This window comes from Sprattus sprattus (genome assembly GCF_963457725.1).
Source record: "Sprattus sprattus genome assembly, chromosome: 18".
NCBI lineage: Eukaryota > Metazoa > Chordata > Actinopteri > Clupeiformes > Clupeidae > Sprattus > Sprattus sprattus.
The window spans coordinates 10009818-10033994 of record NC_137916.1 but is presented as its reverse complement, the minus strand read 5'-3'; the positions used below and the strand labels follow the sequence as shown (position 1 = coordinate 10033994).

The 24177-nt window shown below is 42.3% G+C and overlaps 1 protein-coding gene across 1 annotated transcript; it reads right to left on the bottom strand.

Moving 5' to 3' along the window:
- Window positions 1-566: 566 nt before the first annotated feature.
- Window positions 567-22240, bottom strand: LOC308379393 (bMERB domain-containing protein 1; the record flags this gene model as incomplete). The annotated part of the gene is made up of 6 exons (XM_080856515.1): window positions 567-691; window positions 926-996; window positions 2619-2733; window positions 2992-3065; window positions 16582-16705; window positions 22162-22240. The coding sequence occupies 6 exons, from the start codon at window positions 22238-22240 to the stop codon at window positions 567-569; spliced, it is 588 nt and encodes a 195-aa protein (XP_080712641.1).
- Window positions 22241-24177: the final 1937 nt, after the last annotated feature.

The window sequence follows — 24177 nt, the reverse complement described above, 5'->3', positions numbered from 1 at the left end:
GCTCTTCAACATTAATAAGACGTGACCACTTAATTACTCTTGGAGACCTGTGGCTGTGTTGGCATCAGCTAAAGTGAACACTCAAGTTTCAGAACACTGCTTTTAGATTTCCCTTGAGAACTTGAGAACTGAAAGTGACTGAATCCTGCAGGACCACTTTAAATAATATAACTATTGTTCTCAGCAACTTGCTACACAGACAGCCAGACAGATCACGCATTGTGTGTGGTTGTCTGCTTGCTGCTAGTCAACCCACTGTGCCTTTGCATAATGAGCTTTGCATTCATGTGATGGCCACACAGCTGTCCAGCAACTACTGAGCATCCGAGAATGTTGACACATTACCTCAGAATAACCCTAATATCTGTGTTGAATAATGATGTTAGAGGTAAAAAATAAATATCACTCATATTAGCTTTGACAAACACACACACACAGGCACACACGACAGACACACTCACAACCTCACACACACACACACACACACACACACACACACACACACACACACACACACACACACACACACACACACACTCCCTCTTGCTCTCTGCCTCTCTCTTGCTCTACATGATAGAGCAGGTGAACCCACAGCACTCTTTAAAGAGCGTCAGTCCTGTTTTTGTGAAGAACGGCGAGGAGGACTGCTGAGGCAGAGCACTGGGGGTCAGTCTTTGCTCTTTGAGAGCCTCTGGAGAGGAGAGAGAAAGCAGAAGAGAAAGCATATACATTTATCATCGCACTCGTGACGATACATTCATACTGAATAACAGATCTCTGTCAAAGGTTGTGAACAATCAAAACTGAGATTGATGGAAATCGTATGTGTTCACGTATGAAATAGTGTTTCGTAGAGTAGAGAAAGCACTGAGGTCTCTGGAGTTCACTGTTAGGCTCCATGGAAACAATGCTAATGTGTTCTTACTGCTCTTCCTGTAGCTCAGGGGGAATTTAGCCTTCAAGAAGTCAGCCATTTCTTTGTCTTCCTCCCTCTCCCTGTGGGCACAGAATCAGAGGTCTGCTTACATGAGGTGCCATAATGCAACCCTGCATTTGGGCGTTGATCACATTTGCATTTCAGAAGAAGAGTGCAGCTGCATCAGTTAGACAGAATGTGCATGCAGGTAGCCCCGACTTAGAGACACAAGTAAATAAATATGTAAAAATGTATTCATTTGTATTAATTAAGACATAGAGAGAGAGTTATACAGCAGATGTCAGCCTTCTGGTACAATGTCAGCATACAGCACATCATCATCATAGAAAACATATAAAAAAAATAAGGAAGGTGAAACTTTTCGAGGCAACTATTATATTTCAGTTGCCCATGCATGTTTCTCTTGGTAAACGCACTTTACTTTCTGGCCTACGTCCTAATTTTCAGGAGGTGTTTGAATTATTGAGTACTTTACAAAACGCCTCTTTCTGTCACCTGCCACAAGCTGTCAGCCAAGCCACTCTCACTGGCACATTCCCATGACAGCTGTGTGATGTGGAGGATGGACAAATCCATATTGTGCATCTGTGTGTGTGTGTGTGTGTGTGTGTGTGTGTGTGTGTGTGTGTGTGTGTGTGTGTGTGTGTGTGTGTGTAAAAATATGTCAACATCGCTGTGCTATGAAGTTACCATGACAGACACAAACAACCTTTGGAAAGTCCTGGAGCCTTCTGAGCTGATATAATAAGAGTAGATTAAAATTAAATTCAACCGTGACTAGGCCTAAAGGCTTTGCCTACTTTGCACAGAGAACACAACAGGGCTCCTACTGCCCACATTCTGTGCCCCAGCTAGTGTTTGAATTATTGAGCACTTCACAAAACACCTTTTTCTGTCACCTACCACTGAAAGCTGTCTGCTAAGCCACTCTCACTGGCATATTCCCATGACATCTGTGTGATGTGGGGGATAGGTGAATCCATACTGTGCATCTGTGTGTGTGTGTGTGTGTGTGTGTGTGTGTGTGTGTGTGTGTGTGTGTGTGTGTGTGTGTGCGTGTATTTCTATATCTATAAAATACAGAATATAGGGGAGTTCATTGTGACAGTGTCCTAAACTTTGAACTGGAAAGGTGTTGAAAATGCGATCCATTGCTGGTGTTTTGAAAACTCATTTACTCCTTTTTACACACCATCCATTTGGTGTTAAGATGTTTGTGTGAGAAGGGTGAGAAGAAGATATGTGAGAAAGATTAAATGATTAAAGCATCTTTTAGTCGATGCACTCCCAACAGTGTAAAAGTAATCCACCACACTGCCAACAATTCCATGAGCACACAGACTGTCATTATCTAAGGCTGGGGGTCTGCTTTTTTAAGTGGGTGAGTCTATGTCACACCCAGCCACTCCCGCTAAATGCACACTCGGATGCACCTCAAAGATCTCAAATTTCCAATGTCTTTGGAGCCTGAAGTCTGCCAAGTCTAGAGCTGTGAGAAACCCTTCCAATTTCTACCCCGCCAGTGAATGAATCGATTTTCTTACTCCATACAATTAATGTGAGACTGTAATTTAGAGAAAATTGGTGGTGGGGGGGGGGGGGGGGCAGTCACGGTCAATAGTGAGAGAGTAGGATGGGAAGATAGCAGAGGAGGTGGGTGCCTAAAAGGGTTTGGAGGTACCTCAGTCGCTCAAACTCCACATCATCAACCAAGAAGTCTCGCGTCTCCACCAGCTTGTGAATCTGCTGCAGCAGCTCCTCTTCTTTCTGCCGGTCATCATTAGTTTTGTCCTTGTCTGTTTAACAGGAGACCATAGACTAGAGGACTCACCTCACCCTCATTTAGTACATGTTACAGAGGATGATACCAAAGGAATATAATCTATACCTCTGTGCTTTGTTTTATTATTTATATATATTATTTATACATTGTTGGTTTATTATGCTGAAACAAAAGACCAAGCAATCCCTAAACAAAAACTGAAACTGAGCTGTCACCTCTCAAATGATGAAGCAAATATATTTTAGTGTGGAAAAGATGTTCAGATGCATACCAGGGATTGGGATTAATTTCTGCAGCTCCTTCTTGAGTCTGGTGATCTCTTTACAGAGCTGAATGTCATCCATCCTGAGAGAGAAGCAAACTTGTTATTTACTGAGAGGTGATGTCTTCTCTTTTGTCGTCCCAAACTATCTGAATTAATCTGGTTCAGTTCTTGTCACCTTTCCCACTGTTGTATTACGACATACCTTTATAGTGTTTGATATCACAATACCGGGCAACTTTGCAGAGACAAAACTATGTGAAAAAAGTACTCAGAATCAGAATCAGAATCAGAATAGGTAAGTACTAAGACAATGATGAATAATATTCCTTAGCTTAGTGTGATTATATCCAAGGATATCAGCAACGCTACTTTTGTTGAAAGAGGAGTACGTACTCGTGTATAGGCTACATATTCATTTAAGGCTGATTTCCCTACAGAGCTACTCTTTAAACAGGGAATGGAAGCTGTGTAAGGAAATCAGCAAGCGCTCAGTTGACATCAGATATAAAAAGCCTCCATGATGACTGATACAGATGATTGGGAATGTAAAGAAAGGGGTGTGGTGGTCAAGGTGAAGGAAGAATGATTTTTCACATCGGATCCTTCAAACAAATCCAGATACATGATTCTCAGGCGCTGAAAGCATAGTGGCTTTAACATGGGCAAACATGGGTCAGGCATGCTGTTGAGAAAACTTTGTGACTATGACTCATTCTGCTTCCATATGCAATTCATCTTGTTCAGCATATTTGCAGCATCGTTAGTCTCATCTTAACTCCAAAAGATCTCTTCTCACAAATCCAACATGCATGAAATACCTGTGAATATTAATATTATATTTACATTTTTAGACAACAAAAACTTCACCTAGAGCCCTCAGTTTTCAACTTCTTATGTTAGACACATCTATGTTTTTTCTATGAAACAGTTGCAAGCAATGCAATGAAAGTCAACACTACGTTTCATTTTCTTTGTCCACACAGCTCACAGAGGGTAATAACTTTGATTGATATAATAATAATAACTTTCTATTTTGCAGAGATAAACGAGCAAATCCGCCTGGAGGATTACCACAGATGGCTACGAGTCATACCTTGGAACCAACCAGGTAACACCTTGCAGAAGCCTACATCTGTGTGCTCTTTCTGACCCTATTTTTGTCGGAGCTGAAAATACCATTTAATATAAAGCAATTAAATGTTAAACCTGTTTACTTCAGCTATGGATGGAAAGGTGTGAACATAACTTAAAACAACATGAAACATGGTTCAAAAGGGTTGTTTTGAGATAGTAATGAATAGACATATTTCAGGTGGTGTGGACAAAGTAGTCAAAGTGTATTCTAGACCTAGTTTTGTCCTCCAGGTCTCCCTTTCATGTTGCTTCCTCTTTCATCCCACCTCACTCACTTTTTTCTCAGGCACACACACACACACAGGCACACACAACGGCACACACACAGGCACACACAACTGCACACACAGGAACACACAAAGGCACCCACACACACACACACGCGTGCACACACACACACACACACACACACACACAACGGCACACACAGGAACACACAAAGGCACACACACACACACACACACACACACACACGCACACACACACGCACACACACACGCACACACACGTGTTCTCAATCTGTACACAGATTATGCTGTTATAGGCTAACACCTATTGTACACTTCACCGACCAGAGGTCCTGGGGTCATTTGGATGTTTATTGAGAAGCCCAGGCTTACTCATTTGTACCTGTGGATAGAGAAGAAAATGAAGAAGCCTAACCTGTTAAAGGTTTCAGTCAGATTGCCCTTCCCTTGTTTGCTACTGGTGTATCTGTAAGTGTGGTTTTAAACTGAGAGAAATGGTAAACGTTATTGTAAGTGCCAGTTTAATAAAAATGGTAAAGTAACTTCAAGCCTCTAGGGGGCAGTATCAGGGGAAATGTTTGCAACCAGCCTTAAGTTGGGGTACATGAACAAGACTAGGTTGTAAGCATGTCTGTAAGATTGGAGCTACACCTTTTTTGACCGTAGTGGTAAAAGTAGTGGTAAAAGGATAGGAAGATAGGATAAAAACAAGATATTGCAGGAATTACGAACCAACCTTTTTTGTATTGTTTGTTTTGTGCAACAGTGAAAATAAATATTTTGTTTGGGAAACTTTACCACACGAGTCAGAACATTGCTAAAAAAAGCCAGCTCTACATTTAGTCAAAAAAGAGGTTTCGAATGGATGATGGAAAGGATGAAGGATGACAGATGACCCAAGGAAAAGGAATTCAGCCATCTACATGCAAGTATTTCACAAGAATTTGATATTGGTCAAAGAATAAGTTAGAAGTGAGTTGGAATTGAATTAAACCATTGGAAGATGATCATATAGGATGACTCATGTGCTTAGCATATATCAACCACTGGCATGCGGGATTTGCTGTATTAACAAGCTACTGGAGCTAGCCATATTAGAAGTGTGGAATATCAGTGGATTTAACTCTGTGTTAAGAAGAACATTATAAGGAAATAAAATGGAAAAACAAGAAGTTGATGTTCGCCCTAAAAGGACACAAAAACCAACTCCTGAATCTATTGAGTATAGGCTTGGCCTGATAGTAGGATCTAGGAAGGCTAAGTACAATCGTCTTTGTCACTCAATGAAAGAGATGGATAACTTAATGGAGGATCATGGAAATGCAGGTGTCGTGTCCCAGAAATTATCTTCAGAGTTCACACAAGATTATATGGAGTTTTGCAGCTTGAATGATCAAGTAAAATCACTTATGACTGCTCAGGACATGATTCATGATCAGTTAACCTGGTATGAGCCTAAGGCTACAGACCTCAAGTGTTTTGTAGAAGAGGTTGGTGATTGGTTTCAAAATGATCAAGCGCAAGCTCAAGAGGCGAGGCAGTATGATGATGAAGTAAGTCCTGCGGACCGTGTTTCTATGGTTAGATCGGCACAGAAGTCTGTAAATGTTACACGCAGCAGGGCAGCATCTGTGGTGTCTTCTACAGCCTCATCTGCAAGATTAAAGTTTGAGGCAGAGAGAGCAGCTTTGATGGCACAGGCCAGCTCATTGAAAAAGAAACAAGACATTGATATAGAAGTGGCACAATTAAAGGCAAAGAGGGAGGAACTTGAGTTGCAAACTGCTATTGCAGCAACAAATCAAAGCGAAAATCCATGTTCTTGGTTTGCATGAGTCTGAAGTGGATTCAAAGCAGAGAGTTGTACAGGACCTAATGAATACATATGCAGAGGAAGCATTAGTTAATGGTGAGGTGGATAATGTGGATAGACATGCACGGCCAAGAGCACAAGGCTTTGTTCAACCAAGAAAACATTTAGCTGGAAATAGACATGTAAGACAAGATGTACATCGAACTGTGCCACAGCGTAAACGCTTGCTCACAGTCAGTGGACAGGCTGATGGAAGACAGCAAGGTGACATGAACATTGGAGGCTTGCTTAGTGTCATGCAGCATCAGAATTACATCACGGAGATGCTGGTGATTCAACAGCGATTGTCGTCTTTGCCATCGGTGGAAATTCACCAAAGCTTTTGAGCATGGGATAGAGGATCGGACCACTAGTTGTAAAGATTGCTTATATTTCCTTGAGCAGTACACTAGTGGCCAACCTAAAAGCCTTGTTCGTAGTTGTCAGCACATTCCACCTGATGCAGGCTACCGTGAGGCAAAAAGACTTTTGCACAAACACTTTGGCAACGAATACACTATTGCCATGGCCTATGTGGAAAAGGCATTGAAGTGGCCCACCATAACCAGCAATGATGGGGAATCTTTAACTGCGTTAGCGGTATTTCTTACCAGTTGCCTTAACACTGTTGAAGGAATGGAATTTAAAGAAGAAATGGATAGCCCAACCAATGCGTGCCATTATGACAAAGCTACCTTTCAGATTGAGAGAAAGATGGAGTAGTGTATGTGAGATCCAAGAGAAGACAGGAAGAAGGGCCAGGTTCAAGGATTTGGTTTACTTTGTGGACAGACAGGCAAGAATAGCTTCTGACCCGTTATTTGGAAACATCCAGGAGCCTGTGATTTTAAAAGATAAAGGAATAATAAAAATTGACAAACCAAATAGGACCAAGGGAAAGAAAAGCACCTTTGTGACAAGTGCAGCGCCCATGGCTGACTCAAAGGAGGCTACAAGCAAAACTAAGGAAGTATTGAGTCCAACAAGTGAAAAATGTCATTTCTGCCAGAGAGACCATAGTCTGGGTACTTGTAAAGCCTTTGAGCAGAAATCACACAAAGACAAGTTGGAGCTGTTGAAATCCAAGGGCTTATGCTTTGGGTTTGGATGATAACTCCTACATGGCACTTCCCCAGGTGTTCTCACAGAAGGTAATCCCTGTCAAGAAGGAAAGTATTCCAAGACAGAAGGATTTGGATAGATGGCCTTACCTGAAGGAAATCCGTGTCCAAGAGATTGAGGCTAGTATAGGTGTGTTAATAGGAACAAACGTACCAAGAACCTTGGAGCCATGGAAGGTGATTTATAGTGAAGGCAATGGGCCTTACGCTATTAAAACAGTCCTTGGGTGGGTTGTTAATGGTCCTCTGAAGGTAGACACTGCAAAGGAGAATAATAGGTGGCCACAGGTTTCAGCAAACAGAATCTCTGTGGCATGTCTTGAAGATCTCATTCAGCAACAGATGAAGTATGACTTTCCTGAAGATCAGCAGGCAGAGAAAGTGGAAATGTCTGTAGAAGACAGACAATTCATGGATTCTGTGTCTAAGTCAGTGCACCTGGTTGATGGACACTTTAGGATTGGACTCCCTCTGAAGAACCCAGATGTGACATTGCCAAACAACCGCAAGATAGCTGTGCAGAGGGCAGAGAATTTGCGTAGGAAATTCACAAGGAACAAGGAGTTCTACAAGGATTATGTCAAGTTTATGAACGAGATGCTGGAGAAGGGTTTTGCAGAGAAAATTCCCAAAGACGAGGTCCACAATAATGAAGACGAAGGCAGGATCTGGTATATCCCGCACCACAGGGTCTACCACCCTACCAAGCACAAGATCAGAGTAGTCTTCGATTGTGCTGCCAAATTCAAGGGAATCTCTCTGAACTCATAGCTTCTTCAAGGACCAGACCTAACCAACTCATTGGTCGGTGTGCTGTTAAGGTTCAGACAGGACCCAATAGCCTTCATGTCTGACATAGAAGGTATGTTTCATCAGGTTAGGGTTCCTGACAGAGATGCCAACCTTTTAAGATTTCTGTGGTGGCCACAGGGGATCCACAGGCTGGAGTTGGAAGAACACAGGATGGTTGTGCACTTATTTGGGGCAACCTCATCCCCAAGTTGTGCCAACTATGGACTCACACTGCATGAAATGTGGGATTTACGACAGTCTTCGACCCTGTGTATTGCCGTAGAAGCCCACATTGGTGTGAAAGCCCCCCCACCCCCACCCCTTCCCCTTGGCCAGGCCTAGGTTTTATTATGTTAATTGAATTGACCTGGATTGAAAACAACTCAGCTAAATTTGCGTCTGGATGGAAAGGTGTTATCTTTCCCCATCCCACCCATGCTAAGCCATTTCTAGCATAACATGCGATCTACCGTGGAAAACAGAAGGCAGGCGATTTTTTTAATCAGTTCTCACCACACAACGACGTCATCTTTGCTCCTTGAATGTCCAGTGGTGTAGTCCAGTGTATACGCAGGTATACGGAGTATACCCACTTATTTTTCAGTCAGCATTGGGTATACTCACTTCTTAAAACAGGGTGTTTATCCTGTGCTGTATGAATATATAAAGAGTATACCCACTTCTCCAGGGACCACTACACCACTGTGAATGTCGATATGTAATGGTATGGTGTTATTGAAGCTTACTACGTGTAAAAAAGACTAGAAATTTAACGTTTATTATTCGAGTCTAATGTTTCTAATGTTGCCTCGGGCGCCTTTACCTGAACATAATTAAAACGTCACATAAGTCCACTAAACAATTCCCAATTCGCACGCTCCAGTAACAGAAGAGAAATACCCCCAGAGGAGGGAGGAATGACAAACCAGGTACTTGGTCGCACCGACGAGCTAATACCTTACCAGCAAAGGTGGCTAAGCGGTTAGAAACAGCACCATTAGGTACACAGTACCACTAACCTAAAGAGCGCAGGTTCGGATCTCGCGAAGCTCGCGTAAGATTTCAAAATCTACCTGAAAAGACACAGGTTAGATATATACGAGTGGCAAACATGTCCCAAGTTGCGAAATGACTATCTCAATATCAGAGTAAGCCCGACTCTGTATAATTACATGCCAGAAGTGAATCTCAAGAACATTACAGAGAAGAAGCTCCGAAATATGAGTGGAACAGCCTCGAAAGTACATTGCAACCCTCGAACTCTGAAAATGGAAGGCAAAGCAAGTATCGTGATGTCCCCGAAATCAAAACCCTAAAGACAGAACTCTGAAAACGGAAGGTGAATCAAGAAATGTGATAACCCCGGAGCAAAACCCTAAAGACAGAATATTAATTAAATTATTATCGTGTACATTTTAATTTAGTTTTTATGGGGCAATAGCTGTAAATGGGAGGGGATACGTTTTGTCAGTTGAAAGCTGACCTATAGACAGAATCTCATCCCGTCTCATCACAAGACGTTTTAATTCAATTCCTTGTCATTTTCAACCAATGGCTGCAGCAGGGTGTGTGTGGCTAGACTGCTGACAGTCAATATGCTAATAAGAGCATTTCACACCTCTGTCAGCGGGAGGTGAGAATGCTAAACACATCGGCCCCCCTTCCCTCGCAGGTTCCTTTCCGGGAAATTCCGTTCGTATGCGGCAGACGGATATTTCGGGGGAATGTCCGCGATCAGCCAGGAATGGTGATCATTCGCGGCTGTATCACAGCGTATACGGGCCCGATAATCTTGCTTTTCTTGCAGTGTCAGGAAATGTGCAGAAAGCCACCAAGAGCAATTCAGTTCAGATGCCTGTAGGACAGTGATGCGGAACTTTTATGTGGACGACTATCTAAAATCAGTTGAGTCTGAAGACCAGGCAATTGCGCTCATACAGGAGATAAGGACCCTCTGCGCTTCAGGAGGATTTAAAGTGACCAAATGGATCTCTAGTAGCCGTGCAGTACTTGCATCAGTGCCTGAAGATGAGAGGGCTACGGGGGTCAAGGATTGAGATTTGGACAAAGACGTGCTCCCTCTTGAAAGAGCATTAGGCGTACAATGGTGTGTTGAGTCAGATGTTCTGAAGTTCAGGGTCACCATTCAAAGGAAAGTTCTGACAAGACGAGGGTTGCTGTCTATGGTCAGCTCCGTCTACGACCCACTAGGCATTCTCTCTCCAGTACTCCTCCCTGTGAAGGGTATCCTGCAAGAGTTGTGCGCAAGGAAGCAAGGATGGGATGATGATATGCCTGAGTCCTTGGCAATGCAGTGGGAACGCTGGATGACAGACTTGCCCCAGTTGTCAGAGTTAGAGGTGAAACGGTGTGTCAAGGACGATGATTTTGGAAGACCTACTTCAGCCAGACTCCACCATTTCGCTGACGCCAGTGAAAAAGGTTACGGCACTTGCACCTATTTGCTCTTGACAAGTGAGCAGCATCAAGTCCATTGTAGTTTCATTACGGGAAAGGCCAGAATTGCACCACTGAAGGCGGTCACAATACCGAGACGGACAGTCACAACCAACCTCCAATTCAGGGTCTTGAAATTAAGGAAGCTGCAGTATTCACCGTGGTCAGTGAGAGTGCAGAGGATGCAGCATTCAAACTCATCCATCATTACTCAAGCTGGCATCGTCTGAGGAGAGAAGTCTCTTGGATTATCAAGCTGAAGAAAGAACACACTCAAACTTCTAAGTCAACGGAGAAAAGAGTTTGTGTCAGCTTTGAAGGAGGAGAAGCTAGATCCTGGAAAGATGGAGCTCGAACGAAAGATGGTGGGACTTAAAGCTTCTCTGTGTACCAGTCCTCTGTCATTGGATGACATTTTGGAGGCAGAGTTGGAGATTGTGCGCATCAGCCAAAGAAATGCATTCTCAAATGAAATTCCCTGCATGTTAGAACAAGGGAAATTGGTTTCAAAGAGCAGCCCCCTCTATAGGTTGTCACCCGTCTTGCAGGACAACATTGTTAGAGTGGGTGGCAGGCTGAACAGAGCAGCCATGCCAGAGGAATCCAAGCATCCGGCTATCCTGTCAAAAGAGATGCATATTACACCACTTATTCTAAGATCAGTTCATGAGGAAATAGGCCATAATGGTCGGAACTACATGCTGTCGAAGTTGCGACAGAAATTCTGGCTACCAAAGCCTCATGCAGCCATCAGGAAGATTCTGGCACAGTGTGTTAAGTGTAGACGTCAACATGGTGCTGCAATGAATCAGATTATGGCAGATCTTCCAAAAGAGAGAGTTCTACCTGACGAGCCGCCATTCACTAATGTCGGTGTCAACTAATTTGGGCCATTTTACATCAAGAGAGGCCGTGTCAATGTTAAGAGATATGGCGCGCTTTTTACTTGCCTTGCTGTGAGAGCTGTCCATATTAAGGTGGCAAGTTCATTGGATACGGATTCTTGTATTCATGCCACACGAAGATTTGTTGCTAGACGGGGTCAAGTCAGTGTGATCAGGTCTGACAACGGCACGAACTTCGTCGGAGCAGAGAGGGAACTACGGCAGGCAGTACAAGAACTGGACAAGGTATTGATTCAAGCTGAAATGGTTAAAAGGAACATCAAGTGGATCTTTAATCCCCCAACGGCATCACACCATTGCGGGGTATGGGAGCGCCAGATAAGGTCTGTGCGAAAGATCCTGAATTCAGTTGTGAAGCAACAGACTTTGGATGAAGAAGCCTTGCAAACGCTTATGTGTGAAGTTGAGGCAATTATCAATAGTCGGCCTCTCACAAGAGTGTCAAGTGATCCAAGTGTTTTGGAACCTTTAACTCCGAATCATCTGCTTTTGTTGAAGGCCAAACCTTTGATACCACCAGGCATTTTTAATGAGACGGATGCCTACTCCAGGCGTAGATGGCGCCAGGTCCAGTACCTGGCAGAGCTGTTTTGGAAGCGCTGGATAAAGGAGTATTTACCAGAACTGCAGTAGAGACAGAAGTGGCTGCAGCCAAGGCGTAATGTTGCCATTGATGACATTGTGCATGTGATCGACGATTTGTCACCCAGATGTTCCTGGATTATGGGACGAGTCATTGAGACCATTGAAGACAACAAAGGAAGAGTTTGTCAAGTTCAACTGAGAACCAGCACAAATGTTATCTTAAGACCCGTCACCAAGTTGTGTTTACTACTTGAAGCCGATGTGTAGCATATGGCATATGGCTGTACTTCACCTATGAGACAGTGGTAAAGACTGATCTCCACCAGAGTTATGTGCTTGCTAACCTTTGACTCTTTATCCTGTACAGTGGGATTAGTGAAAAAAAAAATGAAAACAGGAGCTACACCTTTTTTGACCGTAGTGGTAAAAGTAATGGTAAAAGGATAGGAAGATAGGATAAAAACTATGGAGCTTTATTCCTATCTTTATTCGTAAGCGTGTTCTTTCAGTTTGCAAGCATGAAACCCTGCCCTCGCACTCAAAAACCCAGTCTTTGCACGCAAAATGTGCTCTGCTTACGCTCAAACTGTGTGCTCGCACTCAAAAACCTAGTCTTTGCGAGCAAAATGTGCTGTGCTTACGTTCAAACTGTGTGCTCGCACTCAGATACACCGTTGCGCGCACACATTTCCTGCTCACACTCATATTTTCCGCGTGCTTGCGAGAAGTCTCCTTGCAGATTTTTCCTGCTTGCGGATTTTTTCGTTGGCAACCAATAGAATGCCAGATGTAGTGTTGACCAATGAAATGCTCGCTCGCCTGGTTGATGGTGCGTTCGCTTTAGTTCAGGACTGACACTGGATGCCCACGGTAGATTTGTCTTGCGTTTAATCGGTACGCGAAAAGTTGTCTGGGGGGCGTGGTCAAATAGGGATAGCTTTTGAGCGCTCGTGGTTTTGGAAGCACCCAACACAGTACGTGTTGTAGCCGAGGGTATAACCGCCTATTTTGTGCTGCCAATAAAGTCATCATTAAAATACATAATTAAAAACTCAAACTGCACGTAGTGACTGAGATCTCTATGATTGGAATGGGTCATTCGCCCCAAAATCTGCTCATATGAAAAGTAAACAAAAATCAATGTAATGTTATATGAAACTTATTAGCAGCCAGCTAGCTAGCCACTTTGTGTTCCAATGGCAAAGACTAGGTTTTTGAGTGCGAGCACACAGTTTGAGCGTAAGCAGAGCACATTTTGCGTGCAAAGACTGGGTTTTTGAGTGCGAGGGCAGGGTTTCATGGTTGCAAACTGAAAGAACACGCTTACGAATAAAGATAGGAATAAAGCTCCATAAAAAAACAAGATATTGCAGAAATTACGAACCAACCTTTTTTGTATTGTATGTTTTGTGCAACAGTGAAAATAAATATTTTGTTTTGGAAACTTTACCACACGAATCAGAACATTGCTAAAAGAAGCCAGCTCTACAGTTATGATGGTCACCGACAACAGCTGTTTTATGTGCAATTGAATAAAATAAAAAAAAGTGGCATCAAATGATGCAGCACAAAATCGACATGGAACTATATGAAATCTGCCAGTTACTGAGAGTTACACTTATAGGGCCCTATCTTGCACCCAGCGCAATTGACATTGTCACCGACGCATGTATCATTCCTATCTTGCACCCGGCGCACAGCGCGATTTTCCCTCCAGAGGCGCGCTTCGAAATTAACTTGCGTCGACATGGGCGGGGGCGGAACAGAGAAGGCGTTTCTCTGGCGCAAGTGGCAGTTTCAAAACAACGCCGTGCGCCGTGCGCCATTGACCAAAAAAAAGCTGGTCTAATGTGAGGCGCAATGTCTAAAGTCTGTAACGCGTATTCAGAACGCTATTTTAAGGGCGCATGTGCTTGCTCGCACAGTATAGGACCTGTAGGCTACACTTTACTTCCGTCGTCTTCACGAGAGATTTACACCAATTGTTTGGCAAGCCATATATAATTACAAGGAAAATAAAGTATTTACCACATGAGGAAATCATTGTGATATCCGTATCCAAGACATTTAAAAACTAGGCATACATCTAGCGTACATAATTGACCCAAATGATTCAGGTTAATTGAAGCTGCGTGACATTTGATTTATTGTATGGCTTTGTTGCATTTATTTAATGCCAGTATTATTATAAATCTTGTAAACTCATCTCTGTGTATGTGGACTTTATTTATGTACCTTGGGTTTGGTCAGCTGGTGCACTGGCTTGGGTGCCGATTTCCATGCCCCCAAATCCCTGCAGGCTCTCAGGCGTGAGGGTAGACGTGGCGATGTCCTCTGCTGCCGTCAGATCCTTGCTCGAGGCAGTTCCACCTCCCGTGAAGGCACGAGAACGTGTGTTACCTTCCAGCTTGGATGTCCCACGTCTCCGGACGTCATTATAGCGTTTTCGGCAACGTTTTCGGGTGCCCCGTTGCAGAAACAACCACGGCAATATCTTGACATGCTTGCTTGACTTTGCTTACTTTTGGAGGGTTTCTCGCATCCCCATATATATCTATCTCCCGGCTTTTTACAAAGCCATACAATAAATCAAATGTCACGCAGCTTCAATTAACCTGAATCATTTGGGTCAATGTGTAGGCTACATGTATGCTTATTTTTAAAATATCTTGGATATGGATATCACAATGATTTCCTCAAGTGGTAAATACTTTATTTTCCTTATAATTATATATGGCTTGCCAAAAAATTGGTGTAAATCTCACGTCGGTCTCCTCGGCTGTGAATTTCTCCGGTCTTCCACCAGGTAATTCCGCCATCAAAATAACAAGCCGCTATGGACTATGCGTTTCTCGCTCTTAAAGGGAATGTGAAATGACGCTCGGATTGGTTTATTGCATATTACGCCCAAACCACACCTATGGCTGAGTAACCTCCTTTGGACCAACCCTTTTGACACTTGCGCTGGACGCAAGTGTGTTTTTTCCGCCGTTAAAATAGCAACTGCGCCATAGAGCCGCCCACACAGCTACTTGCGCTTGGCGCCGTCCTACTTGCGTTTCTGATCGGCAAGATAGGGCCCATAGAGTTTTTGGCAAAGTAATTTTGGCAATGGAGACTCAAGAAATCATGTTTGACGAAACTGGCAAACAGGAACAAATTACCTGCTTAATCACCTGAGTTGTGGCATGGCCATCTGCTGAGCCACAGTGCATGTTAGACCTTTGGCACAGAGTTTCTCTAGTCATTTAGATAGAATTCCAATAGAAACTATGGCTAATTAGAAATCAGATGATTACAGAATAACCACAGTATGATCTGATGTGTTTTGTCAGGTAGTTCATTGAGATATCTTCTTTTCTGTTTCTGTTGAGAGCCGAGAAGCAGAAGAATATATTGTAGGCTTACGTGTTATCTCGCCTATGTGTGAATCAATTCACTGTAGAGTAATACGCGTCAAGTTACACCATTTTTTTATTGTCAAGAAATGAAAATGCCACTGATGACATATTGCTGTACATTTTTACATTTCCTGTTGCTCAGTATCAGCCCTTTATGTGCGTCTGGCCTTTTAAACTGTCAACACACGCAGCAAGAAATACAGAAGACACGGGAGTAATTGTCCTTCAGAACTACCTCATTATTGTGTTTCTAGAAGCATTTCTTACTGCATCTTTCAGGCTTTCCAACTTGATGAGCTAACCGTGAAATGCAGAGAACGAGAGGGAGATCATTAGGCTATTCAAGTAAGGCGGCAGAGGACACATTTTAAACAGCAAAAAGCTAAAAGTGGGAATAAATAACAAGGCCACTGTAGCCTGCAAACACCACTCCTCCCACCCATTTTACTCATTTAATAGATGAACAAATAGAAAAAGACAGAGAGTGTTAAATGAATTATAATAATTCTGGACAAAACCTCTCCTTATGAAACATGCAATAGGTGTGACTCTACCAGGACTAGCAGATCTCATGTGCAACATAAATCATCTCACACACACACACACACACACACACGTAAGTACGATTTCCACAAAGCCATGTAAGATACTGTGCTGCGAGGGCCACATGGTATATTATAGCAACAGGAGAAAACCAATATTACCTTTACTGGTGAATGAATGACTGGTGGATGAATGGATCACTTAATAATGATTACCACTATTTAATGATCGAATGAATCTTATATTCATTTTGTATTAGTTGCTTTTAATTGGACTTAGTGGATACTGTATAAGAACTGAAATGTTACAATGGCTGACTAGAGTGAGACATGGGTTTAGCTTTTGAGTGAAACCTCTTTCTCTCCCTTGATGCGCATCACTGTACAGGTACTGAACTATTGACCGTATTGGCTGTGTGAAAACAGTTATTTCTACACCAAATAAATCATCACGTAATGACACACCTCAAAAGCCACAGAGGCTAGGATGGGACATGAGAGATGGGAGCACAGCGTGGCTCAACTGTGAATGAGAGAGTGAGAGGGAAGATGCACTCACATGTATCTCAGCTCAGACTCTCGCCGCACCAGGACGTCCCGAATCCTGTCGATCTTGAACAGTTCCCCCTCAATGTCGTCCACTGTGACAGAGGTGTCGGCCATGGAGACGATGCTCTCAGCCCCTGGGAGACACACCCAGACCCCAAAGGGCAAGCTTGGGTTAGTACTTCACTAGTATCTGTCTTCAGTTCATCATTGGGCATGTTCTTGCCTTTTGTGTTCTGCTTCATGGCACAGGATTAAGTTTGCTCATGTTTTTTTACCCTAATTAAAAACCACAAGTAGCTGGCCGTCTCACAGTCTCTGGGGTACCTGATACAACCCAGCCAGTGAGTTCGGCACTGAGCCATGACAGCCATGCCAAACCTCTAACTACCGCCCCCCACCCCCCCATCTCTCATCACGGATACTGGCCGTAAGTGACAGCTTCCTCCACTGGGTCTGTTTCTCCGTGTCCACCGAGTCTGAATGTGACATCAAGGTAATGAGCCAGCAGAGCGGAACTCCCAGATTAAGCCGTCATTTAGTCAACGACAGGCAGGCGCAGCATCCGCTCTGTGGCAATGGAGCACCCACCCCAGAACCAGAGCTAAAGGTCAGAGGTCAGAGCAAGGTCAGAGACAGTTTTCTTGGGTCAGAATTTCCAAGCTCACATTTTGTGCTTTGAATTTCCAAACTGCATAGTACAGTAAACTGCTACTGGTTCTTTATTCTTTAGCAATGCACCGCCACTAAGAAAATAGTCTGTGCACTCTCATGCAAGAGCTGCCTTTTAAAATACATCTGGTTACCTTTCTTGTAAGGTGCATTAAGTCATCCTTGGGATGTTGAATCTGAATTATGTTAACGACACTGGAGATAACTCCCTTCATAAGGGTCTGTTTAATGTGAAAACACCAATCTTACCCTGTTCTAAAAGTTGTTCTTCATTGAATTCGCAATCTATAGAGTATGTTTTGGTCTAAAACAAGCGCACCAACTACCTGAAAGGCAAGTAAAAACCTTGCACACATAACCATCAATACACGAATTTAAAAATTATGTGAAACTAGTTGCATATAAAAACATAACTCCAAAATGGTTGATTTATGCATACTGTTGTGTTGATATATGTCTTATCAAATGGAACATAAACAAGGAATCATGCACTAGTATTTGACGTAAACTGTGATTTAGTCATTATGTGCATTAATCTTCTTTTGTTTCCTTTTGGCGTATTTCCAATTACTTTTGAAAAAAAAACGAAGGGCAGGGCATCTGTCAGTATTTTTTTCCAGAATGAATACATTTTATCTGAATATTTATTGTTGGTCCAAGACATGATTTATGACACTAGCGTAGCCAAGATTTTATGCAGAAGACTAATGACATATATAGACAGCCCATACCACTACCTTGTTTAATTAAGCTACTGCACAGCAACACCTTGAAATGTCACTACCTGGCGTACACTTAGAGACGGAAGCACAGGAGATAGGAGCGAAAGAAGAAAAACAAGACAGTGGTGAGTCAGAATCTGTTACATTGACTGAAGTAGGTATGGCAACTGTTTAATTTGTCCCTGCAGATAAATGGGTTTAAGTTAAATTAAACATATTATTTCAGAAAAAAGCTTTAAAACTCATATAGAATATAATATTCAATCTGTTGCTTTGCATTTCGCAGTAGCCTATGCACTCAAATTTTGAGTGTTGCATTTGACTGGTTCTCGTATTAGAATTTGCACCGCCTCTCCTCTGCCAATCAAAAAGTAATATAAAGTATTCAAATGTAATAAATTACATTCCTTTGATGAATTACATAAAATAGCTTCATAGCTTATTACATTATTACAAGGTAACTTCTGATCTGTAATCTATTACATTTCAAAAGTAACCTTCCCAACCCTGCCTTTAACAAACTATGGATTAAGCCTATTAGTGTCATGTGAACTATGCTGGCCTTGTTCTCTCAAAACCAATAGAAATAAAAACAAAGTTAGTTTATCCCAATATGAAGATGACAGTTACTTGCCTTCCAAAATTCCTTACATTTTTCTGTAAGGTGTCGTTGTGAAAACATTTTTAATTATTAGAAATAATATATAATTCTATTCGTATTAATTATTTACTTTTAAAAACAAAAGATTCACCTGACCAGAGTTAGGGAAGGGTGACTGGGTGTCCAGATTAGCGCTGAAGTGCGTCATATGGTGTATGATTGTAAAAAGAACACATGGATACATTCTTTATCCGGCCAGTGCATGAGCCGCTTATGCAGTAGTGGCATAGCGCTACGTCAAAAGCAGCCAGCCTGGCTCATACAAATGCAATAAGTAGGCTTTTCTAAAACCCTGGCTTTCATCCAGTGGCTGGGGAGAGAATTGTTTAGAGGACAAAGTATAGGTGTTTACGAGCCAAAAGGCAGAATACAAATGTTTCTTTTTCAATTAGCAAAGTTATGGGTCACCTCTCAGCATTGGTAACATGTCCCACATTGTCACACACAACCTATCTACGTACCACATTTGGTCTGTTTGCACCTGGTCACCCTGGGTGGAGGTCAGTGGGTAGGGTCAGGGGGTCCATAAAAAATGTATTAGCTACAAATAAAACAAATCTTAATATTATTTCTTGCACGATTGAAATTAATAGGAATAAATAGACTAATGGAATCATATGTTGCTAGTGTACTAACAGTAAACAAAACCAGTAGTATTATGTATCACTGTATGATACTGACATCTAATAATAAGTGTAAAAAACACACTTATGTTTGATCTAGACATTGTTTTTCTCTGGTTCTTGCACCCCTTATATCCCACAGGTCCACCCAGATCCATATGTCAGGCTGCACTAGTGATCTCCCCTTGGCACGGCATAGTATTAACTAGCTCCCAAAACCCTCTCTGGCCTTCAACCTCAGCCAAACCTCATTTCAGCTCCACTCATTTCAGCTAAAGATACACTAAACCACCCCTGTCTTCACAACAAACACTCCTTGATCTGTCTCTCTCTCCCTCTCTCTCTTTCTCTCCCCCCTCGCTCACTCTCTCTCTCTCTCATTCTCTCTCTCTCGCCTTGCTCACTGCAGTGTAGGCTATAGCATGACTCATCTCAGTGCACAGGGATCGGTTCTTACTGTAATTGCCTGACCTTGTCGGTGGGAAGACAAAAAAAATGGATGATTTCAAAACAAACATCGGGGAAAATCATCAGGGACAAACAGAATAATAACAAGTCTTCCAAAATCACTTATGCACATGGACAAATACCAAGCGGCAACATTTTCCTTTTGTTTTGATCCAACCAAAGGAGTCAAGGTGGGGAGGAGCTGTTGAACAGCAGGAGGCTCTGGAGTAGATGGAGGCAAACCTTATTGCCCCTCTGTTTCCTCACACACCTTGCTCATCCAAATGACTCCTGGCACTTTGACTCCCAAATGCCACAGCTGCTTACCAGAGAATCCTCTGTGATGGATCACCCGCTGTTTTCCACCTTCCCGCATCATGAACAGACAAATAATGTACTGAGCAAATCTTACACATTTGTATTGCTTGTCAGATTTAGGCTACGCTTCAATGCCAAACAAAAGGCTTGGTTTTGGCAATCAGCATAAGATGTGCTACTAAGACAGAGGACAGTCCCTCTCCTGTACCTGTTCAGGATATATATATATAATTGTATTGTTTTTTACCAAAATAACATTTAAATTATTAGTGTAGCACTGAACTGAGTGCCTTCTTGCATTGAGGCATCCTGCTAACTGCACACAGCCACAGGCTTGCTGACGGCAGCCTCTCAACCATAATGCCTTCTCCACAGAGGCTCTGGCGTTCCCACACCACTGGGGTGCTGGAGCACAGTCAGTAGATGAGTCACAATGCAGGAGACGGAGCAGCACGTCCTCCGCAGGGGTTAGAAACAAGCCTTGAACACACTGAACACACAAGGAGTGTGTGGGTGGGTGTGTGTGTGTTTGTGTGTTTGTGAAGGGGAAGACTCTAACATGCATTTGATACATACATAAAGAGAAAGAGCCTCTAATAACCTGCACATCCACAACATGAGTTAATGTGAGTATGTGTGTGTGTGTGTGTGTGTGTGTGTGTGTGTGTTTGTGTATGTGTGTGAATGCATGAGTATGTGTGTGTGTGTGTACGTGTATGTGTGTGCGTGTGCGTGTGCGTGTGTGTGTGCGTGTGCGTGTGCGTGTGAATACATGAGTATGAGTGTGTGTGTGTGTGTGTGTGTGGGGGGGGGGGTTACCATGTGTGTGTGTGTGTGTGTTTGTGTGTGTGTGTGTGTGTGTGTGTGCATGCGTCTGTATGTTTGAGTATATGACAGACAGGGGACTTTGTGTTCCCTACATATCCATATATCCATGGGGAGGTGAGCTGCTGCCAGCAGAAGTGGTCTCTTCTCTCTTGCTATTGCAACATTTGACAACCACAGGCACAAACTGAAGGAACCAACTCCATGAAACTGATCTGCAGACCACAATATTTCATAGTCTTTCTCTGCTGGGCATCTCCATTTCTAGAATAATCCGCTGCCCATCTCAAACTGTGAGTACACCTGCAACAGCATCGACACTCTCAAAGAGTCTGAGAACATGGTCCATGGTCTCTGACGCATTTGTGTAACAACAAAGTGATGTTGAGTCCTTATTTATGTAAATATCTTCAGTAAAGACTGTTCATATAGACTCTTTAGGAAGAATAAGACTGAAACTGTTGAATTTGAACAATTTACTGTAGTCACTGTGAAAAGTTCTATTCAAACATTATAGTGATGATAATAACATTAACAAATATATGAAGCAGCCACTGCACTGCACTGCCAAAACACATAATGCAGGTTGAGTGTAATACTGAGAAAGTGTTAAACTGTGCACAGATGCAGACACCTGCAGGACCACACATTGCTCAGTCTCCTTACATATCAAAATAACATCAATATACTTGTGATAAGGTACACAAATTTATAAGAGAGGCATCTGCCAGCCGTAAAGCTCAATTTACCTTCGATTTCAACATGAGACACCAAGGTTGGAAGACAGCTCTCTTACATTTAAGACTATTAAGACGCACCCAAGGTCTTACTGAGAAATATCTATCTATAGTAAATATATGGATCTCTATAGCAATGCAGTCAGTTCTCTGAATTGAATATTTTGGGGTTGGCTCGAAATCTTTGTAAGGTCGCTATTTGGACATGGAATACAAATGCTGAAACCTGTCTTTGTTTTAGTTTTTAGTTGTCAGTTGTATGACATTCTAAAAGTAAAGGGCGCACGAGAGCATCATGGAATATAACCCAAGTTCCACTCGTCAGCTCAACGTGTCTCTCTTAGTAGGCTACTTCACATCTATGTATTGGAATACCGGCATTTTGATGTGAATAACCTGACTGAAAAAAGGTAGTTGTTCTGACAAGCTGTCATCTTGTAATTAACTTATTCATTAGATAAGTCCCTGTTAAAATATTATCAAAAGTACGCTAGTTCTGACAGGCATAGGCTAGTGATGTTCAGTATGTGAACACTTGTAAAATGCATAGGGGACTTTAAGCAACCATTTAAATAAAAGAGTGTTTACCTTTACTGCACGCCTCCTCGTCTAGTTTTGTTCGGTCCAATGAGCCGTACTGAGTCGGTGGCTGTTGGTCATTTTCCATTATACACTTCGAGTAAAATGCCTCCTCATGAAACTAGTCGAACAATAAAGCTTGGAATGAAATAAAGGTATTTTACTTCTCAGAGTTATTTGTCGGGCAACACTATAACAGCTGTTCTGCCCTTGTGCTTGCAACAGCTTGCTACATGTAGCTGTGAGTGAAGACATCGGGATGAATGAAATCGCAGCTGTGACATCAAGGCGCCACCTGCTGTGTTACACAGAGACAAGTTGTTAAATTACTAAATAAATAGCACTGGTGACATTTTTTGCCGCTACAGCCTGTTATCAAACAAAACCATTTTTTTTTTTTTTTTTTTTACAAATAATAAGTTAAAGTCTGCATGAATCAAAGTCTGTTCCTAATCCGTCTCCCTGAGTAGGCCAATTATAGACACAATAGGGGGAAAAAATGCCAAGATGAGTCATTGCCTCAATGCCTCTCTCTCTCTCTCTCTCACTCACACACACACACACACGCACGCAAACACACAAGATGGTAAAATTGGCCACCCTCCTTCTTTAGGTTGGTTGTCAGGTAGAGTGGTGTCAGTCAGGTAAGTTTGTCAATCCCCTTAGAAATGTTTGAAAATCTGCATTGATATGACCTAAATGAAAACTCTCTATCTATCAAAATGTTTGTAGAAAAGACCATTCATTTTTATTTATAAAAAAATGTGTACTGATGTATTCCTTCACAGACCAAAAGAAGCAACATTTAATGAACAAAATATCTGGGAATACCCCCTACATGTGCTGGGCCAATGAGCATCTTAATTATGGACTGAACATTGTCTTCATTTTGTAATTAATTGGGCATCATTTACCACTGCCTTTTACCATCATTGTCCACTAGGGGGCCTAACACCACATGTTCAAGGAAACTGTTACCCGTATGAACTTAGACTACAACATTATTAAAGCAAATGGAACTCTCAGACTGGAAATCAATAAGATACTCAAAACATCTCCCTGTGTATTGCACACAGAATAGTCACAGAAAAGTCTGGTTTTCTTATTCATTTGGACATTCAAGTCAATCGTTTAATTTCTTGATTGCTGCTGAAAACCCCTAGCCTGGATACCAGCCCAAACCCCGCCCACAAACATTTTTGTCAGGGAGATTTGGTCTGGCTCTGGGTTAATTGGGAGAGAGTTTCATCGGTAGGATCAAACCGGACCAATCAAATTGGCAGGGCGGGCTTTATACGTTGATGGACAGATACCAACGCTTGAGTTGAATTAACCGGTAGATTCGAACTCCGACCAAGATGGCCGCGTCTCGGGTGCTTAGTGGGGAATATTTTATGTGAATTAAGCTATCTACACGACTTTTTAATGTCTACATTGACTCGGTTAGTTGTGCATGTGCAACACGAATGTTACAGAGTATTGTTTGTCTTAACTAAAGTTCTCTAGACCATTATTGTTATATCATTGCTAACGTGTACACAAAAAACCCATCGAAATAAACTGTAGCTTGTAGCCTTAATGCTAATTAATTAACGTGAGCAGGCATATCTCAACAGAAATTGACAGCGCATTCATTTTGAAAGAGGAACAGAGAAACGCGATTAAGGCATTTGTCATTGAAAATATGTTTTTGCCGTCCTTCCTAGGGATCAGGTAAAAGTTTAATCTATCAGATGGTAATAGGCTACTACGTTGCTCTGATTGGTTCTAGGTATCCAATTCAGCGAATAGGCATTTTCTTTCCTGGTTCGTTGAAACACGCCCCATAATCACAGCCCAAAGGTCCGGTATCAGACTCATATTCTGACTAGAATCATGAGTATGACATCGTCAGGCTAGAAAACCCCAGCAACTTGAGGGAAAAAATGAGCTAAGTTTAAGTTGTGAATGTTCTAAACATTGCCGTTGAGTAAGGACATGATACATCTATAGAACATATTGTAGCTCTGTTCGAAACCCAGTGTT